This window comes from Sorghum bicolor, chromosome 7, assembly GCF_000003195.3.
Source record: "Sorghum bicolor cultivar BTx623 chromosome 7, Sorghum_bicolor_NCBIv3, whole genome shotgun sequence".
Taxonomy (NCBI): Eukaryota; Viridiplantae; Streptophyta; class Magnoliopsida; order Poales; family Poaceae; genus Sorghum; species Sorghum bicolor.
This window is the reverse complement of record NC_012876.2, coordinates 60,248,522-60,268,887: the sequence shown is the minus strand read 5'-3', so window position 1 is coordinate 60,268,887 and position 20,366 is coordinate 60,248,522. Positions and strand designations below refer to the sequence as shown.

At 45.2% G+C, this 20,366-nt stretch overlaps 2 protein-coding genes across 2 annotated transcripts; one reads left to right on the top strand and one right to left on the bottom strand.

Moving 5' to 3' along the window:
- LOC8057811 (protein DMR6-LIKE OXYGENASE 2) lies at nt 8,237-10,597 on the top strand. The gene is made up of 3 exons (XM_002445630.2): nt 8,237-8,815; nt 9,029-9,604; nt 10,061-10,597. Exons 1-3 carry the CDS (start codon nt 8,429-8,431, stop codon nt 10,334-10,336), a joined length of 1,239 nt encoding a protein of 412 aa, XP_002445675.1. The 5' UTR covers nt 8,237-8,428; the 3' UTR covers nt 10,337-10,597.
- Nucleotides 17,652-19,942, bottom strand: LOC8056937. The gene is made up of 3 exons (XM_002444540.2): nt 19,265-19,942; nt 18,909-19,145; nt 17,652-18,568 (listed from the first exon to the last, which is right to left on the bottom strand). Exons 1-3 carry the CDS (start codon nt 19,472-19,474, stop codon nt 18,380-18,382), a joined length of 636 nt encoding a protein of 211 aa, XP_002444585.2. The 5' UTR covers nt 19,475-19,942; the 3' UTR covers nt 17,652-18,379.

Sequence of the window (20,366 nt, the reverse complement as noted above, 5' to 3'; positions counted from 1 at the left end):
AGGGGCCACGCCGCGGCACGCCTGCATCGCGCGGCCTCGGCGGACACCGTGTCTGGCCGTTCCGTCTCAACCCCAACTTCCGTGGGGGGACCTAGGCAGCGGCGGCGCCGCGCGATCTCGGTGGACTCTGTCTCCGGTGCACCACAACCTCCACCACCACCGACGCCGCCACCACCACCCCCACCTCCACCGCCACCGCCGCCTCCACCGCCCGCCCCGTCAGCGACCGTTCCACCACCGACGCCGCTCGGGAGGGGTGGTCCAGAAGAGAGACCCATGGTGGATGGCGCCGCCGCCACAGCCGCCGCGGTGGCTGCAGGCGCAATCAGGGCGTCCCTGGTGGTTGTCCCACGGACGCCGGCGATCTAGAATTCAGAAGACAACCTCTCCCACCTGGCACTTGTCGCCACAATCACGGGCAACCAGCCCTTCGTCTCCACAGCAATGATCCAGGACGCCCTCTTCGCCCGCTTCCAGATCAACGCTGAGGATGTGGACATCAAGGTGCACGAGGCCGAGGACTTCCTCGTCCGCTTCTCCCGCCGGGAGGACAGAGACCGTGTCCTGTCTTCCAGGCCTTGGGGAGCCCTCATGCCCCTCAGATGGCGGCCCTAGACCAGGGTGTCTGCTGTTGTGGTCGGCGCATTCCACTATCGTGTCGTGATCGCGCTCCGCAATGTGCCGGCACACGCGAGGGACACCGACACTGCACAGCGGGTGTTAGGTCGCTGCTGCGCCGAAGTTGAGCTTACCAACCTCAGGGACCGGCCCTTGGAGGATGATCGAGAGTACTTTGTTTCCGCTTGGTGTTGGCACCCGCAACTCATCGAACCTAAAAAGTTGTTGTATATCCCGGAGCCTGACATTCGGTCTTCGGAGCCGACGGAAAATGTTGTGTGACGAGGCCTGCACTACCTCGTCCGCGTACGCGCCGTGGCATATCAGAACCTCGAGCTGCCGGGCGATGAGCCGCCCGGCGATGACGATAACGCTGATGAGCAGGACCATGCTGGGGATCGTGGAGGCTGGGACGATGATGACCGCTACTGCCCCACGCCGCGCCGCAATTCTGACTGTGATTTAGACTCCTCCGACCCGCGCCACGGGAACAACCACCCCTACTGTGACTATCCCACAGACTGGGACGGTGGCCAACAGGACGATCTCTGCCTGGCCCTGCAAGTGGGAGAGGTGCTCTGCCCACTTAAGGCAGGGCAATACCAGCCGGCTTGCACGCCAACATCGCACGCGACACCAACGCCAGCAGCATCGTCGACTCTCAGACCCACTGACCACGCCCACGACATGGGCACCCCGGCTGGAGGCCTACGTTCACCCGAGCTGCTGCTCAACCGCTCACTCCGTAGATAAAAGTATGCATGAACATCTCGGCTTACTGCTCTAAGGTGGTCATGAATGTTGTATAAGTTGAAGGCTCATAATCTGCGGAGTCTAGGATCAGCACCGTTCCATCCCTGTGATGAATGATAAAGCAGATCCAGTGGTCCCTGCATGAATCAAATTTGTGCTGCATGTGTATTGAAATTATTAATTTGATGTATACAAACTCACACTTACCCAAAGTTGTACGGAGCCACTATAGATTTCCTGTGTTGATACTAAAGCATTGCGTGCCTAGGCAGACGACGTATTTGGCTTCAAAGTCCTTTATTTCCTCTACATGCTTCTGAGCTTCTTCACGTGACTTTCCCTGTCATTCTTCATTGTCTGGACCAATTTTGAATGTGTGTTGATCCTCGTATGTCTGGACCGATTTTGAATGTGTGCTTCTGGCGTTCGATAACTGAAACCGCCTATATAAATTAGACATTACCGTCGCTATAGAGCTTTTTTTTACTAGATGTATGATCAATATCTATATCCCTACATATGCTCTTAGTATCTCTGTTGGCCACAATGCAAATTAATTGATCTTTTTATATACATGCAAAAGTCGGTCGTCACCGAAAGCATGCGTTCAAGACTAGATTAGAAGGCCGAGAACTTAAAATAGAAAAGCATGCTCACGTCTAGCCAGTAGCCCAGTACTTGTGATTGTTCCATGAGCAGATATGTATATATGTGTGTGGACACGTGTATACGCTGACATGATGCTTCATATTCTTCGATCGCAAAGGCATCGCACGGCCACCGCACACAGGTATATATAGCTTTATTTTTGTCGGACACGGTAGCATTGAAATGGCTTTTCCGCCGTACACTAGCTACGTAGCTGCACAGCTTTGGCATCTGTCTTAGGGACACTTGTCGCGTTTGGCCAAGGTCGATGGAGATCAGTCAAATATGCCCTTAGATTTATATTGCTATAGCTCAATGATGCGCCTTTTTCCAACTTCCATGTGTGTGTAACAGAGAGACGACAGACACATACGCATAGACCATCAAAAAGAACACAATCAAAACAAGATCTCGTTATGATAGAGTATATGCATGCTTCATAGGAAAGAATGGCCACGATTGAAAGATCACTTCTTAAAAATGTGCTTTGCACGTTGTCGACAAGAAAAAAAAGACCACTGCACTTACAACACAGGTTCTCCTCAGTTGTGTGGTTTTCGTAATATATAAAATTGTACCATACTTCTTCTGTGTTCTAAATTATAGCCCATTTTAAATTTACTCTAAGTCAAGCTTTCCTCAAACTTTAATCGAGATTATACAAAACATTTACAACATCAAACTAGCTAGTTTTATTAAATATAATTCTCTATAAATTATGTCTTGATAATGCATAATTTGAACTTGTGATGATAATATATTGTTTTTATAAAATCATGTTCAAAATCAGTAAAAGTATACTTGAGACAAAACCAAAGTGATCTATAGTTTGGAACTGATGGAGTACACACTTTATTTTTTGATGAACGATTACACACTTTATTAATCTAAAAAAAAGGTCATGCTATTCTCTATTCTTTATTTTGCAAATACTCTACTGATATAAGTATAAAGTCAATGTTGTTTGTGTTTTGGATTAAGATTCACACATTACGCCACTTTGCTGGTAAAAGAAAATGGAGGTAACAAGCTGGATACGAAAAGCAAGATAAAAAAGGAGACAAATAAAGTGGCTAATAAACTTGCTAAACAGGCCAGCTTGACGAGCTAACTCTATGGTCTTGACTTTACTCTGTGAAGCACTGGCTCATTCTCTCCAATGCAATGATGTGCAAGTGCAACAGGTACTCCAAAACCTTGAATGGAGTGATGATATTCGACCCATGTCTGTACTATGTTTATTAGCAATATAATCTTTACACTTTCAAAAAATCTTTTTGGGCGGAGGGAAAACATATTATTTACTGTTCATGTGTGTGTTTTAATTTTTCTTTCAATTCTCCAAACTATAGCTCCGCCCTGTACCATTTCTGATCCATATTGCGCTATGAATCTAACAAAAGGTAATGGATTAAAATATGAAGAAGGCATTATCCACTCCAATCCTATCCACTTTCATCCTAGAGCTCTTTACTTATCATATTTATGTTTGTGCAAGTGTTCTGATTGTGTGATTTTACTTTTCATATAATAGCTTATTAGACTAGTTAAGTAGAGCATACTAAATAAACATAAGCCTACATCTTGCCGGTTAGTTGCTTTAGTTTATCTACTGAGAAATCAAATACTCTCTTTGTTTGAAATCGAAGTTGTTTGAAATCGAAGTTGTTTTGGCATTTCTAGATTTATATAGTTTTTAATATGTATCTATACATATAATATACATACGGAAAAATCCATGTACGTAAATAAGCCGAAAACAACTTACTACTTATAATGAAGGGAGTAAAACCCTAAACAATTTACCTATTTTCTCCTGGGTGGTCACTTGATTTAGTTCCCTAGTACCAATACTACGTACACATTGTGCAATTGGAAACTCTAATGAGTGTTTGTTGGTTGATCGAGCTTCGCGCTTATAATGTGCAACCTATGCCTAAGTGGTCTTAGGGGTGGGGATTAGGGTTTCCATTCATCGGCGGACCTAGAAGGGGGTTTAGTGGTATCAATCACAATACAACGATGGACCACGACGACTTGGCGGTGTAACAAGATGGCGAGGTTGTTGTCATAGCTAGGGTTGTCGTAGCGCAGAATAGTAAGGGAGTCTCCATGATTAGGGGAGAGAAGGGTCGAGGCAGCTATAGGCCTATAGCGGGAGGTGGGAGGAAGCGAGTGATTTGGTGGGAGCCACCAATCATCGGTGGAAGTGCGAGGGCAACACACACAGAGAGAGAGAGAGAGGGTGCTGTGTGGCACGATTCACACAATCACACGATTCGTCACGCATTAACGCTTCCCTTACCCAAGCTAGAGATATGATGAATAGGCAAGAAAGGAATGAGTTGACATCGATGCCAAAGAAGATATATCCTGGGTTCGTCGATCGGATACAATGTGATTTCCAGTAGTAGAGGCATCGCCACCTCGCTGATTCCTCTTTATTCTGGCGTCAAATACAGGAATCTATCGCACACTGCACGACCTGTTGTCACGCGTTAATAATGTTCCCTTACGTACGCATGCGCAAGCTAGCTAGCTAGATAGATATGATGAACAGGCAAGGGATGAGGTGAGATCGATCGATATATACCCGGCCAAGATCCTGCAGGGTTCGTCGATCGGGGAACAGCGTGGTTTCCATCAGAGGCTGGCCGGCATCGTCGCCACTACTCGCTGGCGCCAGGTAAACCAAGCACTCTTGGGTATGGTATGCATGGTAGCTGCAATAATATTCCCAGGATGACCCGACCAAATCGCCACCGGGATATATCGGAATATATACACACGGGACGGCGAGTAAATATGTTCGATAAGACCGGCCGGCGGCTAGTGTAGTATATATGTGTCGATCGCATGCAGCTCGACCGATCGATTGACGACGATCTGCAGATGATATATATTCTCTTCCTCCTGCAGACCATGCATGTTTTGATGGATATGGAGAGCAGGTATTCGGATTCTCTCTCGAAGCAGACAGACTAAAGCAATGCAAGCGAAGGCAGAAAGGAAGCTTGCCCAGATGCCCGGGGCCGGACTTTGCTTGCACAATAATTGAACAAACCCTACTAGTAGCTTTTTTTTGGGGGGTGACTAACCCCCTAATTAAGCTAGCTACTGTACCTAGTAGCTCCAACATGCATGCATGGCAGGTAGCTGCTCGTATCTCGGATCATATATATGTACTCCTATGTTCATTGTACAGCAATCCTCTCTCGTGTCCAGTAGATCTCATATATACGGCCACTGCCACAGCATCGAAAACATATATATATATACACTACAGTACAAATAATGACAACATGCATCTCTACACAGCAACTTGTCTCTAGTTTGTAGGCCTACGACGTACGACGTCTCTCCTTTTTCCTCTCTAGTCTCTATATATATCCATATGGACATTCTTTTCTCCTGAAAATAACATGGGATCAGATCACTTCTTTGCTTGTATTATCTCACCTAGCACCGTGTAGTATACGATGGACACGACGTGGATGAGCTTGCAACCTGATATGGCTTCATTATATAAGTTTGCTCATCATGCATAACTATATTGGCAGCTCCTCTCGATCTTGGGTGCTGGCCGTCAAGATGGTGCCAACAGTGGTTCCTCATATGATAGTACGAGCACGGGCTTGCACAAAGATAATGGTCCCCTTGTTTTCGCCTCTGAATATCCGCCATATCCTTTTAACTATGTATGTACAGCAGAACAAGAAATGTCCAATTATTAAGCCTTCCGGTCCCATGATGGCATCTCCAAGTTTTATTAGTTGCTTATACTTTTAGGGGTCAGGCATGTACTCCAAGATCCCTCACCTCCGGTTTAAACATACTTGATCCCTCTGTCTTGTAATACAATTTATTCTAAACATTTTAAGACAATCTAAGATAATACCTGAATGACGCATGTACCCATAGATTAAACACAAGTAAGGTGTTTCTCCTCAAATTACGGTTTCCTTTTGTATCAAACTTTGTTAAATCTAGATATGGACACCACATTAAGTGCATTATATTTCAGTGTAAGATTTTAGAAGTCATAATGCGGACAAAGGGAGTAGGTCATTTCTAGCAATCTTATGCCAATTACTCTCTAAGTGAAGTCATTTTATAAGTCAGAGCTAGGTGTTTTTATATTTTCTTCCTCATTTTTCTTTGCTTAATAAATGCAGTCATTAATGTATGATAAATAAAGGGCAACAAGGTCATTTGATGAATAAAGGTCATTATGTATAATAAATGCAGCTAGGTGTATGATGAATATTCTTACAAACAAATATGCCACATTTCTCCATCAATGTATGATGAATAAAGGGAAACAAGGTCATTTGACTTACATTCGAGAAAAGGTCATTTGACCTTGTATAAAAACAAGTAAAAACTTACCTACATTTACAATAGGACAAAGTAGATAGCAGTGATAAATAGTGTTATTGTAATCTTATTAGTCGTTCATTAGAAAAAAAATCGTGCCAAATTATATGTGCATATACCCATAATTACAGTCATGATATTTTTCATTCATTAAATACCCTTAAATACCATTGTTGAACAATATATACAACAAAAATCCTTTGGGCTATATAGCCAGACACTAGATGTGTCAAACCAAACCAAAAGTTAAATCTCAATTGTGTGTGTTTGAGGGCACCAGCAACTGAATTATTGTACCTTGATTGGGCTTTAGGACATTGATGATATGATTTATGAAAAGTTCAAGAGTTTTATAATCTCCTAATAATATGGGTGAAACATTTGAGAGAGGTCAAGCCTTTGAATTAATTCATCATTATCTTTCTATCTTTGCTCAGCCTATGTAATTTCTGTAAATGTTTTTTAATCCTCCTTTATCAATAGAAGGTGGGCAGATTTCCTACCGATAGTTTCGAAAAATAGCATCCTCATACTTATTTTTTATTTATACCTAATTCATGGTTAGTTTATAATGGAATTAATTACTGTTACTTCACACTTACCATTCACCTTCTTGAAGAAAAGAGAACTTTAGCATGAAGGTCTAGTTAGGGTGTTAACACATGATTCTTTTATATCAGGAGATACGCTTTGATTAATCAGACAACAGATATATATTGTCCCTGTTGTGATTGTCGAAACCATCTAGTACGACAGGATCCAAATACGATAAGATCATACTCAGTAGGAAAGGGTTTCATAAAGAACTACACGATTTGAGATCATCATGACGAGAGGCGTACAAAAGCAAGCAACTAGGAAGGAGTTGCACGAGAAGTAAGCAACAAGCTAGCTTGTGACAAAATAGTTTCCCACATAATAATTGAGTAAATTTTGGCAGATATTTCTTCGTTATCTATATATATATATATATAGACTAGTACGTACGCCCATATACACAAGGTCTACTCCTCCAGATTATATTTTCTATATGTACTCAAGTCCTCTCTGTTTACAATACTGTACTTGTGACGACATCACAATCACATCATTGCAAAGCAACGGAGTGAGCGAAAGGCGCACGCAGACGTATCCACGTGTCACCCGTCTGACGTGGCAGGTAGCTACTGCTGTAGCCTGTGTTTCGCTAGGGACTTGTTTAGTTCACCTCAAAAATCAAAATCTTTTCAAGATTTCCTGTCACATCGAATCTTACGCCACATGCATGGAGTATTAAATATAGACAAAAATAAAAACTAATTGCACAGTTTATCTGTAAATCACGAGATGAATCTTTTAAGCCTAGTTACTCCATGATTAAATAATGTTTGTCAAATAAAAACGAAAGTGCTACAGTTCCGAAAACTTTTCAGTTTTCGGAACTAAACAGGTGTGGCATATGCAGTTGGATTGAAGTGGACTGGCTTGTCAGGTTGTGGTTGTTGTTTTTTTTTTTTTACAAGAGCCTGTGGTTGGTTTGTAGTGCTCGTGAGCGAACAATGATCAATTTGACTAGTCAACTGGTGAGAAGGCATGTAATATGATATATATATATATATATATATATATATATATATATATATATATATATATATATATATATATATATATATAAGTAATAATAAATGATAAATAAACAACAAATTAAAATTACCCGGAGACCTGGTGCCAAAAAAACCGCTGTCTCCACAGCTCAGAGTTGAAGCCAAACCATGTCCGGTTTCAGAGGGCATCGGCATCGCGCGCGTCTTCTTTCTCCTATAAATAGCCGCAGCTCCGGCCCCTCTCTGCCCATCCGCACTACATACCGCACCAATTGTAATTAATCTTCCACAGCTCACGATCGATTCCAATTCCAACACTAGCTATAGCTCGCTAGGCTACTGTACACACACTCACCACCAGGTGTGTGAACAAGTGTGTAGTAGTGCAAGCTACTACGCGTCACCTAGCTAAATAAGCTAGTTATACGAGCTTGGTTGCGGCGGCGCCAATGGCGATCGTCGACTTGGCCAACGCCCAGCTGCAGCAAGCAGGAGCAGGAGCAGCAGCAGCCACGATGAGAGAGGACGACGACGGCCATGACCATGAGCAGGAGTCCTCCTACGACTACGGCGCCTGCCTGATGAAAGGCGTCAGGCACCTCTCCGACAGCGGCATTACCAGGCTGCCCGACAGGTACGTCCTGCCCGCGTCCGACCGCCCCGGCGCCGCCACCGTCCTTATTTCCCCCTCGTCGACGATCCCGGCGGCGGCAGGCGTCGCCGTCGGCAGGGTCAAGCTCCCTGTCGTCGACCTCGCCGGCCTCCGCGACCCCTCCCACCGCTCCGCCGTCCTGGCCACCCTCGACGCCGCCTGCCGCGACTACGGCTTCTTTCAGGTACGCCGTACACGTATACGTACATACGAGGTAGCTGCATGCGTGTACGCGTGACGTCAGCTTGTTCGCTTGAGCTTATACGTCAAATTCGTCAGACATTCAACAATGTTTTTTTCTCGCAACAAATCATCAACCAAACAATACTATTGACTGCCCACCAGCAGCAGAGCAGCAGCTGATCGTATCGTCGTCGTGCTGGTGCTGGTTGTGCAGGTGGTGAACCACGGGTTCGGGAGCGAGGTGAGCGGCGGGATGCTGGACGTGGCGCGGCGGTTCTTCGAGCTGCCGCTGCCGGAGCGGGCGCGGCACATGTCGGCGGACGTGCGTGCGCCGGTGCGGTACGGGACCAGCTTCAACCAGGCCAAGGACGCCGTGCTCTGCTGGCGGGACTTCCTCAAGCTCGTCTGCCAGCCGCTGCGCGAGGTGGTCCCGCGGTGGCCGCAGCAGCCGCCGGACCTCAGGGACGTCGCCACCAGGTACGCCACGGCGAGCCACGCGCTGTTCATGGAGGTCATGGCCGCGGCGCTGGAGGCCCTGGGCATCCCCGCCGGCGGAGGCGTGCTCGGGGAGCTGGCGGCGGCGTCGTCGCACATGATGACGGTGAACTGCTACCCGGCGTGCCCGCAGCCGGACCTCACGCTGGGGATGCCGCCGCACTCGGACTACGGCCTCTTCACCTTCGTCCTGCAGGACCACGTGGAGGGGCTTCAGGTCATGCACGACGGCCGCTGGCTCACCGTCGACCCCGTCCCGGGATCCTTCGTCGTCAACGTCGGCGACCACCTAGAGGTACGTACGTACGTAAGTATATATACGACGTGCCACCGGTAGCTTATGACAGTAGTGTACGTATTCGGAGTAGTATAGGTACGTACGTACTGGCTCTTGTAGTCGTACGGTTTTGCTAGCTTTGTGACAGTAGTGCACGACGACGACATGATCGATGATGACGACCGGCAACTGCATTAACATGCATCAGTCGCTAGTTGCTGTTGACAGCATATGGATCATTGAAGCTACCTAGTTAGCCAATCATATCACTTGGCCTTGAAACTGATATTGACCTTATAATTAATAAAAGGATAATAACCTCGCAATCTGCTGCTTCAGGTTTGACTTTTTGAGCCGATATAGTCAAATCCATTAAGACTAGTCAAACGCGCGCCAAAAAGTTGACCCTGCATCATATTCATGTCTGAATAATGGAGGAAATAAAATTGTTGTTGCATGATGTGATGGGTGCAGATCTACAGCAACGGGCGGTACAAGAGCGTGCTGCACCGGGTGCGCGTGAACTCGACGCGGCCGCGGATCTCGGTGGCGTCGTTCCACAGCTTGCCGGCGGAGAGGGTGATCGGGCCGGCGCCGGAGCTGGTGGACGAACAGGCCGGCAACCCGCGGCGGTACATGGACACCGACTTCGCCACGTTCCTCGCCTACCTCGCGTCCGCCGACGGCAAGAACAAGACCTTCCTCCAGTCAAGGAAGCTGCCAGTGCCAGCTGCTGCTGCATGCGTCTAGCTAGCAGCTGCACCATGCAGAGTTTTCGTCGTCGTCGTTGTTGCTTATTAATCTCATGACAGAATAAAATTAATTAACTAGTTCAGCGCACAGTGCACAAGCCTGCTGTGGACTTGTTTTAATTAGTTCTGCCCTTGATTGTATTCAAGGTCAACGCGTGCATACAAGCTAAGCCTTGACCGGTCAGATCGTTCCATCGATCGATTGCATTGCATCGCGTCGTAGTATGATCGATGTATTCCAGCGTCCGTTTGACTTGCATTATTGTTGGTTCTCGGCTAGATAAGTTATTATATATATATATATATATATATATATATATGATCAACGATTGAGGTCAATCGAGTATAACACACGCGTACGTACCCAACTGTGTACTATATATATTGAGAAATATTGTGTTCCGTATATAATGTGATCGGAGTGGTCTGTATGTATATATATACTATGTCCTTATTAGCGATCGATCGAGCACAGTGTGAGACTGACCTAGTACGTATATAGTTCGACAAACATCAAGCTTGTTTGTTTTTACTAGCTATTTCAAGTGTCAACATGCATGCAACAGACGCATAACGCACGTGCTGCTTGCCGACATGCATACATATGTCCCAAAAAGACCGCTATTCTAGCTATAACTTAAATTTTGTCCTAGACAAAAACATTCATATAGGTAACACATGGTAGGGTAGCAGGCCTATAAGGGACCCATTCATGAATCCATTGCTCGACCGTATCCATGTTTCATCACATAAAAAAGCACCCAAAAATGACAAAAAACCTTATGCACAAAACACGGATGGTCTCTCCTCCACACATTACAAAGTAGAACTGAAAGATTGTCAGTTTGTAGGGGTATTCTTGTTATTTGCCAACTACCTTGGTTCTTCTCCACAGCCTTAGAATTGCAATTTTTCTACGACGGAGGAAGAACATTTATTCAAAATATCTAATCCACATGTATTGTAGTTTGTGTGGCTATGCAACTGTGTGTTTATTTGTTTTTTTAAACATATAGTGCAACTATGTCAACTTTATTCATTTGCTTTTTGATCTGTGGCTGTCTTCGTACAGCGGTGGTGTGGGTATGTTTCGTAGAGTAATAATAAGTAGTTTGTTCTTCTGCTCTTTTCTGCATATGTTGTATCCAAATGGTATTTCTGTTGATTTTTTAATGGAAATGGAGAGATTCCTCGCCGTACACAAACTCACCTATCAACACAGACTTGCATATCTTAGCTCATCTAAAGGCATATCGCCTATCACCAAATGAATAGTATTGTTTATTTCTAGAATAAATTTAGAAAAAAAACGAGTTCTCATGCCAATCCTAATACCTAAACACAGATAAGCATGCATGTTGACCACAAACAACCTAACCAAATGGCTACACTTAGGTTGCAACTTTGTTTATTTGTTGATATATGCGTCTCCCTATTCAGCTACTATTGTGATCTTTACAATCCGGTGAATGGAGTGAGTTCCTCATATATATATATATATATACATCATAGTCTCACAATATCTTGCTAGCTAGGTCATCATCACCCCACAAAAAAATATTAACAATAATCAAGGATGGTGCATGGGTATCGCCATCTACTCCATAAATTAAGGTATCTTTACAAGTCAAAGGTAGGAAACAAAAGGTGGTTGATTTCAACCAAATCAAATCACTCCAAAGAACTACATAGATACATCCATTATCTGGCACAAGAAAAATGAATGTGCACCTATTCCATGGTACTTTGACTTTTGCCTTCCATAAAAAATGAGAAATGTTACAACTGAAAATACTATTGACTATAAAAAAGACATCATGTTAGCCTAATGTTCATTGAAATTACTGTGTTAGTCAATTGAAAAAGGAGAAAAACACACAACACCAATCTTAGTGGATGTAGGTGCAAATAATGGTGTGTCAACAAGTATAGGGAGAGCCTCTGTAGGTGAAAACTCAATCTTAGGGATAGGCAACAAGTCATGGTCGAGTGAGATGTACGTGCGTGCAAGAATTAGGAACTCATGCTCCACTCAGGAGGCTTGAGACATACATTTATATTGGGTGCAAACACATGAAGTATAATTATGTCCCTAGGAATCAAGGTATACTACAATTTACAATGCAGATAGCAATTGTACTTAGCGGTCCCCAGGGAGCACCTTGGGTAACCTAATAGTGCCCTTGATTTGAGCACCACTAATTGTCTGTCAATGCCTCCATTACACCTATCACTATAGAAACCATTAGGGACACTGTGGCCACCTATTCCCATGTTGGAGCCATTGGCATGGTGTCCCTGGAGTCATCTTTTCATAGCCAATTTTTATCCTTAGTCAACTTTCTTAGATGATGCCTTGCATTTAAGACTTGACAACAGTTGAAGATCCCATTTCCCTTATAAGCCAAGCCCTATTTCTACCTCCTATGTGGTTTTGCCTAGAAAACTACCAGTTGGGCCATCTATGAGGTCAACTGCCACATTAAACCCTAATCAACCATGACCAATGAACCAAGCCATGTAGTCTCTGATGCTACAAGTTTTAGTGAGACGATGCCAGGTCATCAGAAAGTTGATGTTGACTCAACACAGGTGAGTCACCCTTATAGGTGTAACCCCCTCACCCTCTCGGGCCCATGTAAGCATTATTAAGTTTATGGGATTAATGACAATGGTACCAAATTGACTAATGTTTGTTTTGAAGGAGAACTTTGGAAGTTGGGTCACAATGCATGAGAGGTATGTAGCCCCCGGTTTTGAATGCAATGTGATAAAGGGCATGGAATGAAGGCAAAGGACCTTTCTAGAGCCAAGTATGTCAAAGGAGAAGATACTTGGGTAGATAGGTTTTTCTGAGAAAAACTTGGGTATATAGGTTTTATTAGCTTGTAATCTTTAACCATACTATTAAGAGAGGAATGAGAGCTAGTAGCTTGACCTTTAGAGTATTGCGAGCTTGGTGATTCAGACTTTGTGAACAAATTGTCTATAAGGCTATATATTTGCATAGAGAGGATCCATACTTTTGTCGCAAGAGAGAAGGTAGATCGGAGACTTCCTATGGTTGTATCATCCTCGATGCTGTTAAGTTCTCCTAAGTCCTATATTTGTTTTCCATGTTCCAAAGTCCCTCATTCATCTTGTGCCATTCAGAGACCGGTGCTCGCTACCAGATCATGCAGTAGTGAAAGTGACAAAATTCCAAGGACGAAAACCAACCCTAAATAGTGTGTCACATGGCTGAAGCTGACAAATGCTTAGACCTGGTTTAACTAGATATGGACTCGGTTCAATCTAGCTCTATTGTCCCTATCAGATCTTTGGGGGCCCATATGGAAGGACTCCAGCCTCCAAAGACGGATATTGTAACAAGCGTAACAGCGATATTTGTACTGAGTCACCTTGTTAGTTTATCACAAGACCAAGTGTTCTTGGAGACTCTATCTAAACCAAAATTTACTACACCATCATCACCTTATATTAAAACGTAGAGATCTGGAACCAAGCAGAAGCCGACACGTTAGAATTATATATATGTTAATTAACAAACATTGGACTTAGGCTTGAGTGCTAGCTAGGTCAGCAACATTGGACTAATCGATCTCGAAACACAATAAAAAAGACAAACAGACAATTATTATTATCCGTTGACGTCAATGCAGATATTATGATAGCATTTGACTATCGTACAACGCAATATATACAATTCCCGGGGCGGACAGTTCTTTCCGGTGTAGTTTTGTTTGTAACGATATATATGATGGATCATCCCCGGCCCGGCCCAGCAGGGTTGACAAACTTATTGTGCATGCATATATGTACAAGGATGATGGGGACGGGTGCACCCATCAACGCCACAAATTAACGTAGAGTATACAATAATTCTGTACCGCCTACTTATTAAAAATAATTAATTGATTCATTCATTATCATGCATAGCTAGCTAGGTTGTACAGTATATATCATTATTATTATTGCCCCAATCAATATAAACCAAAGCATGACGTACCTGATGTCTTGATGTGTATATATATATGCATCTCGTGAAGTTCATGAACGTTCGAATTAGTAATTACAAGCTGGGTGCAATGTACCAACATACATAAGCAAGGTTGACAATCGGAGAGGGTCAACTGTACATGCACAGTCAGCATGCATGTCAACACTATGTTTATTGCCTTTAGTTCAAAAAAATTCAAGATTCCCCGTCACATCGAATCTTGCGGCACATGTATAGAGTGTTAAATTTAAACAAAAATAAAAACTAATTACACCTGTAAATCGCGAGATGAATCTTTTGACCCTAATTAGTTTATGATTGGATAATATTTGTCACAAACAAATGAAAGTGCTACAGTACCCAAAATCCAAAAATTTTGCCAACCATGTAGGCTCTGTTTAGTTACACCCAAAATCTAAAAAAAAATTAAGATTTCTCATCACATCGAATCTTGCGACACATGCATAAATCATTCAATATAGATAAAAATAACTAATTGACAATTTATCTATAATATGCGAAATGAATCTTTTGAGCCTAGTTAGTCCATGGTTGGATAATAATTACTAAATACAAACAAAAGTGCTACAATATCTAAAAAATTTTCACCCAAAAAACTAAAAAAGGCCTTATATATTTTATTTATTTATTTGTATGTATGTATTAGGGCCTGTTTGGTATAGCTTATAATAGCTTCATGAGCTGTTGTAAGCTGTTTTTTTTGCCAAACACTTATTTCTAAAACAGCTTCATGGATGAAGCTGTTTTTCTTCTCCTCTTACAAAGACATGAGTTGAGATGAAGCTGAAAAAAGTATCTTATTGCAGCTCTCCCTCATTTCTGTCTCTCATCTATGCATGAAGTAGTTAGTGAAGCTATTTTACCAAACATTTTTTCCAAAATAGTTCAGCTTCATATAGAAAGTTGCTCATAAAGCTATTTTCTAAAAAAAATAACTTTACTAAAAAAATAACTTTACTAGTGAAGTTGAGTTGTACCAAACAAAAACTTAATATCAAATTATACAGAGTCGAGACAGATATGCAATGCAGACAACCGATCGAGAGTTTGTCTTATTAGGGGCGAAGTCGCAAGTGAGTATTATTATGAATATAATATAAAAAGTAAATTAATTGGATATGCTGAAGTTCTGAGTTCATTACTCGATGAGTTTGGTGAAGGAAAAAAATAGTTGACCCTCCGTATATGATTTGGATTTTTTGGAAACTTTGATTTGATTTTCATATATTCATACTAAGTACTCCCTCCGTCCCAAAAAAATTGACGTTTTTTACTTTTAGAAATCGTGTTTGACCATTCGTCTTATTCAAAAATTTTATGTAAATTATAAAATAAATAAATCATTAGTAAAGTATCTCTAATGATAAAATATGTCTTAACAAAATATATAATATTTATGTAAAATTTTTGAATAAGACGGATGATCAAACAAAAGGTCTGAAATTCTAAAACGACACTCTTTTTGGGACGGAGGGAGTATAAAGCAGTGAAACGAAGAATCAGTCTGATTTGGAAGGCAACACGCATACACGCACACTGAAAGTTGGACCGTGGCCCATGGGCTGTTTTTCTCTAAGGCAGGACGACAAGGCCCATGGGCTGTATCTCTCTCTCTCTATATTACGGGGAGCCTATGGGCCATGAAGGAACGAACTGGCAGTTGGACCATGATGGGCCAGCGGCGGCGGTCCTGAGCTGAGAAAAGAGGAATCCCAATCCCATCCACATCATGATGTGATGTTGAATTCATTCATCATGCGTGCATTATTGTACGTTGGACCTAGGGACCACACCAAGGCACTTATATATACTCCCAATTAGCACTAGATAGATGATGACAAATTCGCATGTCCTCGATCGTCAAGAGATCAGTGGAGGGTGCTGTTCTCCTTCCATCCCAAGATAGGTCTCCATCTTGCATTTTAATGCGTCAATCAATCTTAACTTTGACTAGATAAAATAATATCAAAATTTGTATTCCAAATAGGTTAACTGTAAACATATATGACATAATGATATTCATGCGGTACTACAAGTATTAGTACTTATATTTTTGGTTAAAGTTGAGATTATTTGACTTCTCTAAATACGAGACGGGAACTTATCTTAAAAAGTTACAAATAGCCCAGCCCTTATCTTGAATTATTTATGGGCCTCCACTAGCCACGGGTGGTGGGGTGCCACTAGCGGGCCATGGAGGTGGTGGGGGCGACGGTTGGCAACACCTAATGCATGAGAGACAAACAAGAAGCCCAGCCCACCAACCCAGCTTACCCAGCCCAACTACTATGTTATAAACATCACTCATTTGCCTGCCTAATGATCTTCTCCAAATTATGCGTGCTCGATCAACGACCAATCTCATTAGCATAATAACAGGGGCAAATATGATATGACATGTCAGTTTAACAGGACACATCCTAATCGTAATTAATCCAACTAAAATGTTAATGAAGCAACTAACTGTTGCCGGCCGGCCGGCCGGGCTGCTGGTATGGTAGTGCCAGTACCATTTGGCCGGTAATTAATCCAAAACCGATCCTGATTGGATGTAGTTGAGTCATCATAAAAAACAAGCAGACAAATAGTATGATACTACCCACATTATACATACCCAATAATGCAGGCCCAATATTTATATTAGCCCTAACTATATATATCCCTTGGCTGGCCACTCCATTCCATTATTCCATATACCATCCAGAAAGGCACATCACATTTGCTCCAAAATGAGAGAAAGAGAAGAAGAAACAGACGAAACAGAAGGTTTTGTTGGACAACAACGACAGGTAGAATTAAGTCCAAAAAAAAAACGACAGGTAGAGTGTAAGTTATATTAGTTGCATAAGAAAATTAGAAAACAAGCTTTATTTGTGAGGAGGGTAGCTAATGCTTGAGCTAACAATTAGTATATGGAGTATACTCCTAGCAAGCTAATAAGCAAGCATTATTAGTTTATTAGCGCTTAATTAGCAACTGAAACTAAGCATGCACCTTCCATCCAGTAGAGTATGTAGCTGGGCAGGCAGGCAGGCAGCAGACAAGCAAAAAGACAATCATTCGTTTTCCTTTGGGATCCCCTTCTGCTTGCTTGCTTGCTACACCCCTGCTGGCCTCTGGCCTGGCTCTACCTATATCTGGCCTCGCTTTCTCAGCATTTTCAATCCCATTCTCACCTCCCTTCCCACAATGCTTGACGAATAACTTTGTGCATATATCGACAACGCAATGTCTCCATGCACCGGCAAAACCAAAACAACAGGAGTAGTACATTGCTATAATATATGAGCAGTAGAAAAAAAAAAGAGAGAGAAGATCATCAGTACTACTCATCACTGTCAACCAACCAACCAACCAATGTAAAAAGAACTAAACCCATTTCCTGCTAATTAATCCAAGTTTAGCAGCAGCCGCATCATCTCTATGATGAATATGATGAGTTGGTGAGTAGGAGAGGAGATGATCAGGCATGTCATGCACACCTACCGTACCAAATGGTGCCATGGCATGGTGTGGTGAAGAAAGAGAGAGAGAGAGAGAGGGAGGGAGATGGGGACAGACAAGTTGCTTACTGCAGTCCAACGAGCGCGCGGCCCCGGGCCGGCTCCCTCCGGTGGTTGGGATGCGCGCGGCTGCCGATCGAGCTCATCAGCTTTTGCTGCTAGCTTTTCTATCTATTTATCTAGTATATATCTTCCTTGCATTGCTTGGTTCCTTTCTAGTTGGGCGGGCATGCAGTGTATCTTTTTCTTCTTCGTCTTCTTTTGTTTTCTTTTCTTTTCTTTTTTCTAAGTATATATATAAGTACAGTCGAACCGAGAATGAAGAAGCCGGGCGAGCAGGCATGGCGGGGTCGGTCGGCGGAGAGACGGCGATCGATCGTCCCCTCCCCTCCATTCCGCTATCATCGCCTCCATTAATTGCATGCCTTGATGCTCGCTAGTGGAGTAACTCTCTTCCGGACGGACGCCATTGATCCATCCATCCGTTGCTGTTGCCGGCCGGTGGGCCGGTGGGTCATCAGGACCAGAACGGCGCGCGGTGTGGGGTCCCCTTCCGCCGGCGTCCCTGCGGCCGCGCCGCCGGGCCGCCGTTCTTGCTCCCGCCGGCGGCCTCCGCCGCCTCGTCATTGCCATTGGCCGCGCCGCCGCCGTCGGTGTCCGCCGCCGCCGCCGCAGAGTGGCCGTTGCTCCTCTTGGTGTCCACCAACTGCGCGAATTAAAAGCAATGCAAAGGAAGGTGTAAGGCAGGGCGGCGAATTAAACGTGACCGAACGGAACCCCAACGGACGCCAATTCCTTGTTGGCATTGCCACTCATTTCTCTTTTTTTTTTCTTTCAAGAACAAGTAAAGAAAGCAAGAAATCGTCGGTGCGTCAAGAAAGGCGCAATCTTTTGGTGTTCTTGCGGGGGCATTATATCGGGGAAGAATTCAATGGATGAATAAGAATAATGCGGGCGGGTGGGTTGGTGGGCGGAACGAACGAAGAATCGGCAACCGCAAGAAAGGAGGAGGAGGAGGAGGAGGAGGAGGAGAAAAGCAAGACGACCTTGCATCCGAGGGAGCAGAAGCGGAAGGGGTCGAGCAGCGCGCGGCCGCAGATCTCGCAGTTGTAGGGGGAAGCGGCGGCCTTGCCCGCGGCGGCGCCGGCGCCGCGCGGCTGGGGACGCTCGTTGAGGAAGAGCACCCTGGCGCTGTTGATGACGTAGGTCTGCACGCCGGAGATGTCGAGGACGTCCTCCACCTCGGACACGCGGACCACGTCGTGGTAGGAGGACCGCCGTATCTGCAGGACAAACGGAAAGAAGTGTCCGCCGGGTTAATCTAATCCTCGCCGGGCCGGCCGCATTGCCAATCGAACAGCCGACAGGCGGGAGGGGAAGCAGAAGAAGAAAGGGCACGGACCTGGATGACGCGGTGGGACGAGTGTCGGTGGGCGCGGCAGTAGTAGCAGAAGGCCGGCGGCGGTGCGCCCCTGCAGTCGAGGCAGAACATGTTGCACTCGTTGCGCGGGGACGCCGGGTGCGCGGCGCAGGCGAGGAAGAAGCGCGTGGCCAGCAGCGCCTCCAGCCAGTCGGGCACCGGCGCCGACGCCACGCGCCGCTGCAGCATCATGTCGGAGTGGGACGCCGCCGCCGCCGCCGCTGGACCACCGGCCTCGGCCTCGGCCTCTCCACGCGCCGCCGCCGCTGTCGCTGTCGGCCCCCGCCCGGCGCAATGCCGGAGCCCCGCAATGGCTGCCGGCCCGCGAGAGATGCGGGGGAGGAAAGATGAGACGCGGACGCGGAGGAGAGGAGGGGAGGAGGAGGAGGAGGGGGTGGGGGAAGGCCAGAAGGGAATGCGGGGTGGGGGATTGGAAGGTGGCGTGGGCTTTTCGCTGCTTCCGCTAGCTTCCTTTTCGTCTTGGGTTCCGCTCGCGTCTGGCTGGCCGCCCCTCCCCTCCTGGCTTTCAGTTTCAGTGGTGTGCTGGTGCGTGCGGGTGCGCCCAGCAAATGCGAATGCGAATGCAAATGCGACGGCGAGCGAGAAGAGGAGGAGGAGGAGTAGGTGTCTGTGACGGAAGGGTGGGGGCCGGGAGGGCTGCCTCCGCGGCTCCCGATGCGGATTCGGGCAGCAGCAGTGTACTTGCTGCACTGCACTGGAGACGGGGGAGTGGGGTGGGGGCACTGTAAAGAGGATGAGGACTTGACCCGCGCTTCTGATGACTGACTGACTGACTGACTGACTGACGGACAGACTGATTGAGCCATCGATTGGATCCGGCACCCAGCAGTATACAACAGTAGCAGTAGCCGCAGCAGCGCATGCTCATCGGTCAGGGTCAGGTGTGAGTGGCATGGCGAACTGGGACTGGACTGGACTGGACCGGACCATCAGACCACGCACGATGAGTCGCTGACATGCATGCTCATCGGTAGTAGTAGCTCTATTGCTGTTGCCCACCGGAACTTGAGAGGGTACATTGCAGGGAGAGGAGGACACGGACATGCAGCGGCCGGTGGCAGCA

Coding starts and splice junctions, on each gene's coding strand:
- LOC8057811 (XM_002445630.2), top strand. CDS start 8,429: ATGGCGATCGTCGACTTGGCCAACGCCCAGCTGCAGCAAGCAGGAGCA. Junction 8,816..9,028: donor GCGACTACGGCTTCTTTCAG/GTACGCCGTACA, acceptor CTGGTTGTGCAG/GTGGTGAACCACGGGTTCGG. Junction 9,605..10,060: donor ACGTCGGCGACCACCTAGAG/GTACGTACGTAC, acceptor TGATGGGTGCAG/ATCTACAGCAACGGGCGGTA.
- LOC8056937 (XM_002444540.2), bottom strand. CDS start 19,474: ATGATGCTGCAGCGGCGCGTGGCGTCGGCGCCGGTGCCCGACTGGCTG. Junction 19,146..19,264: donor CGTCCCACCGCGTCATCCAG/GTCCGTGCCCTT, acceptor TTTGTCCTGCAG/ATACGGCGGTCCTCCTACCA. Junction 18,569..18,908: donor TCTGCTCCCTCGGATGCAAG/GTCGTCTTGCTT, acceptor TAATTCGCGCAG/TTGGTGGACACCAAGAGGAG.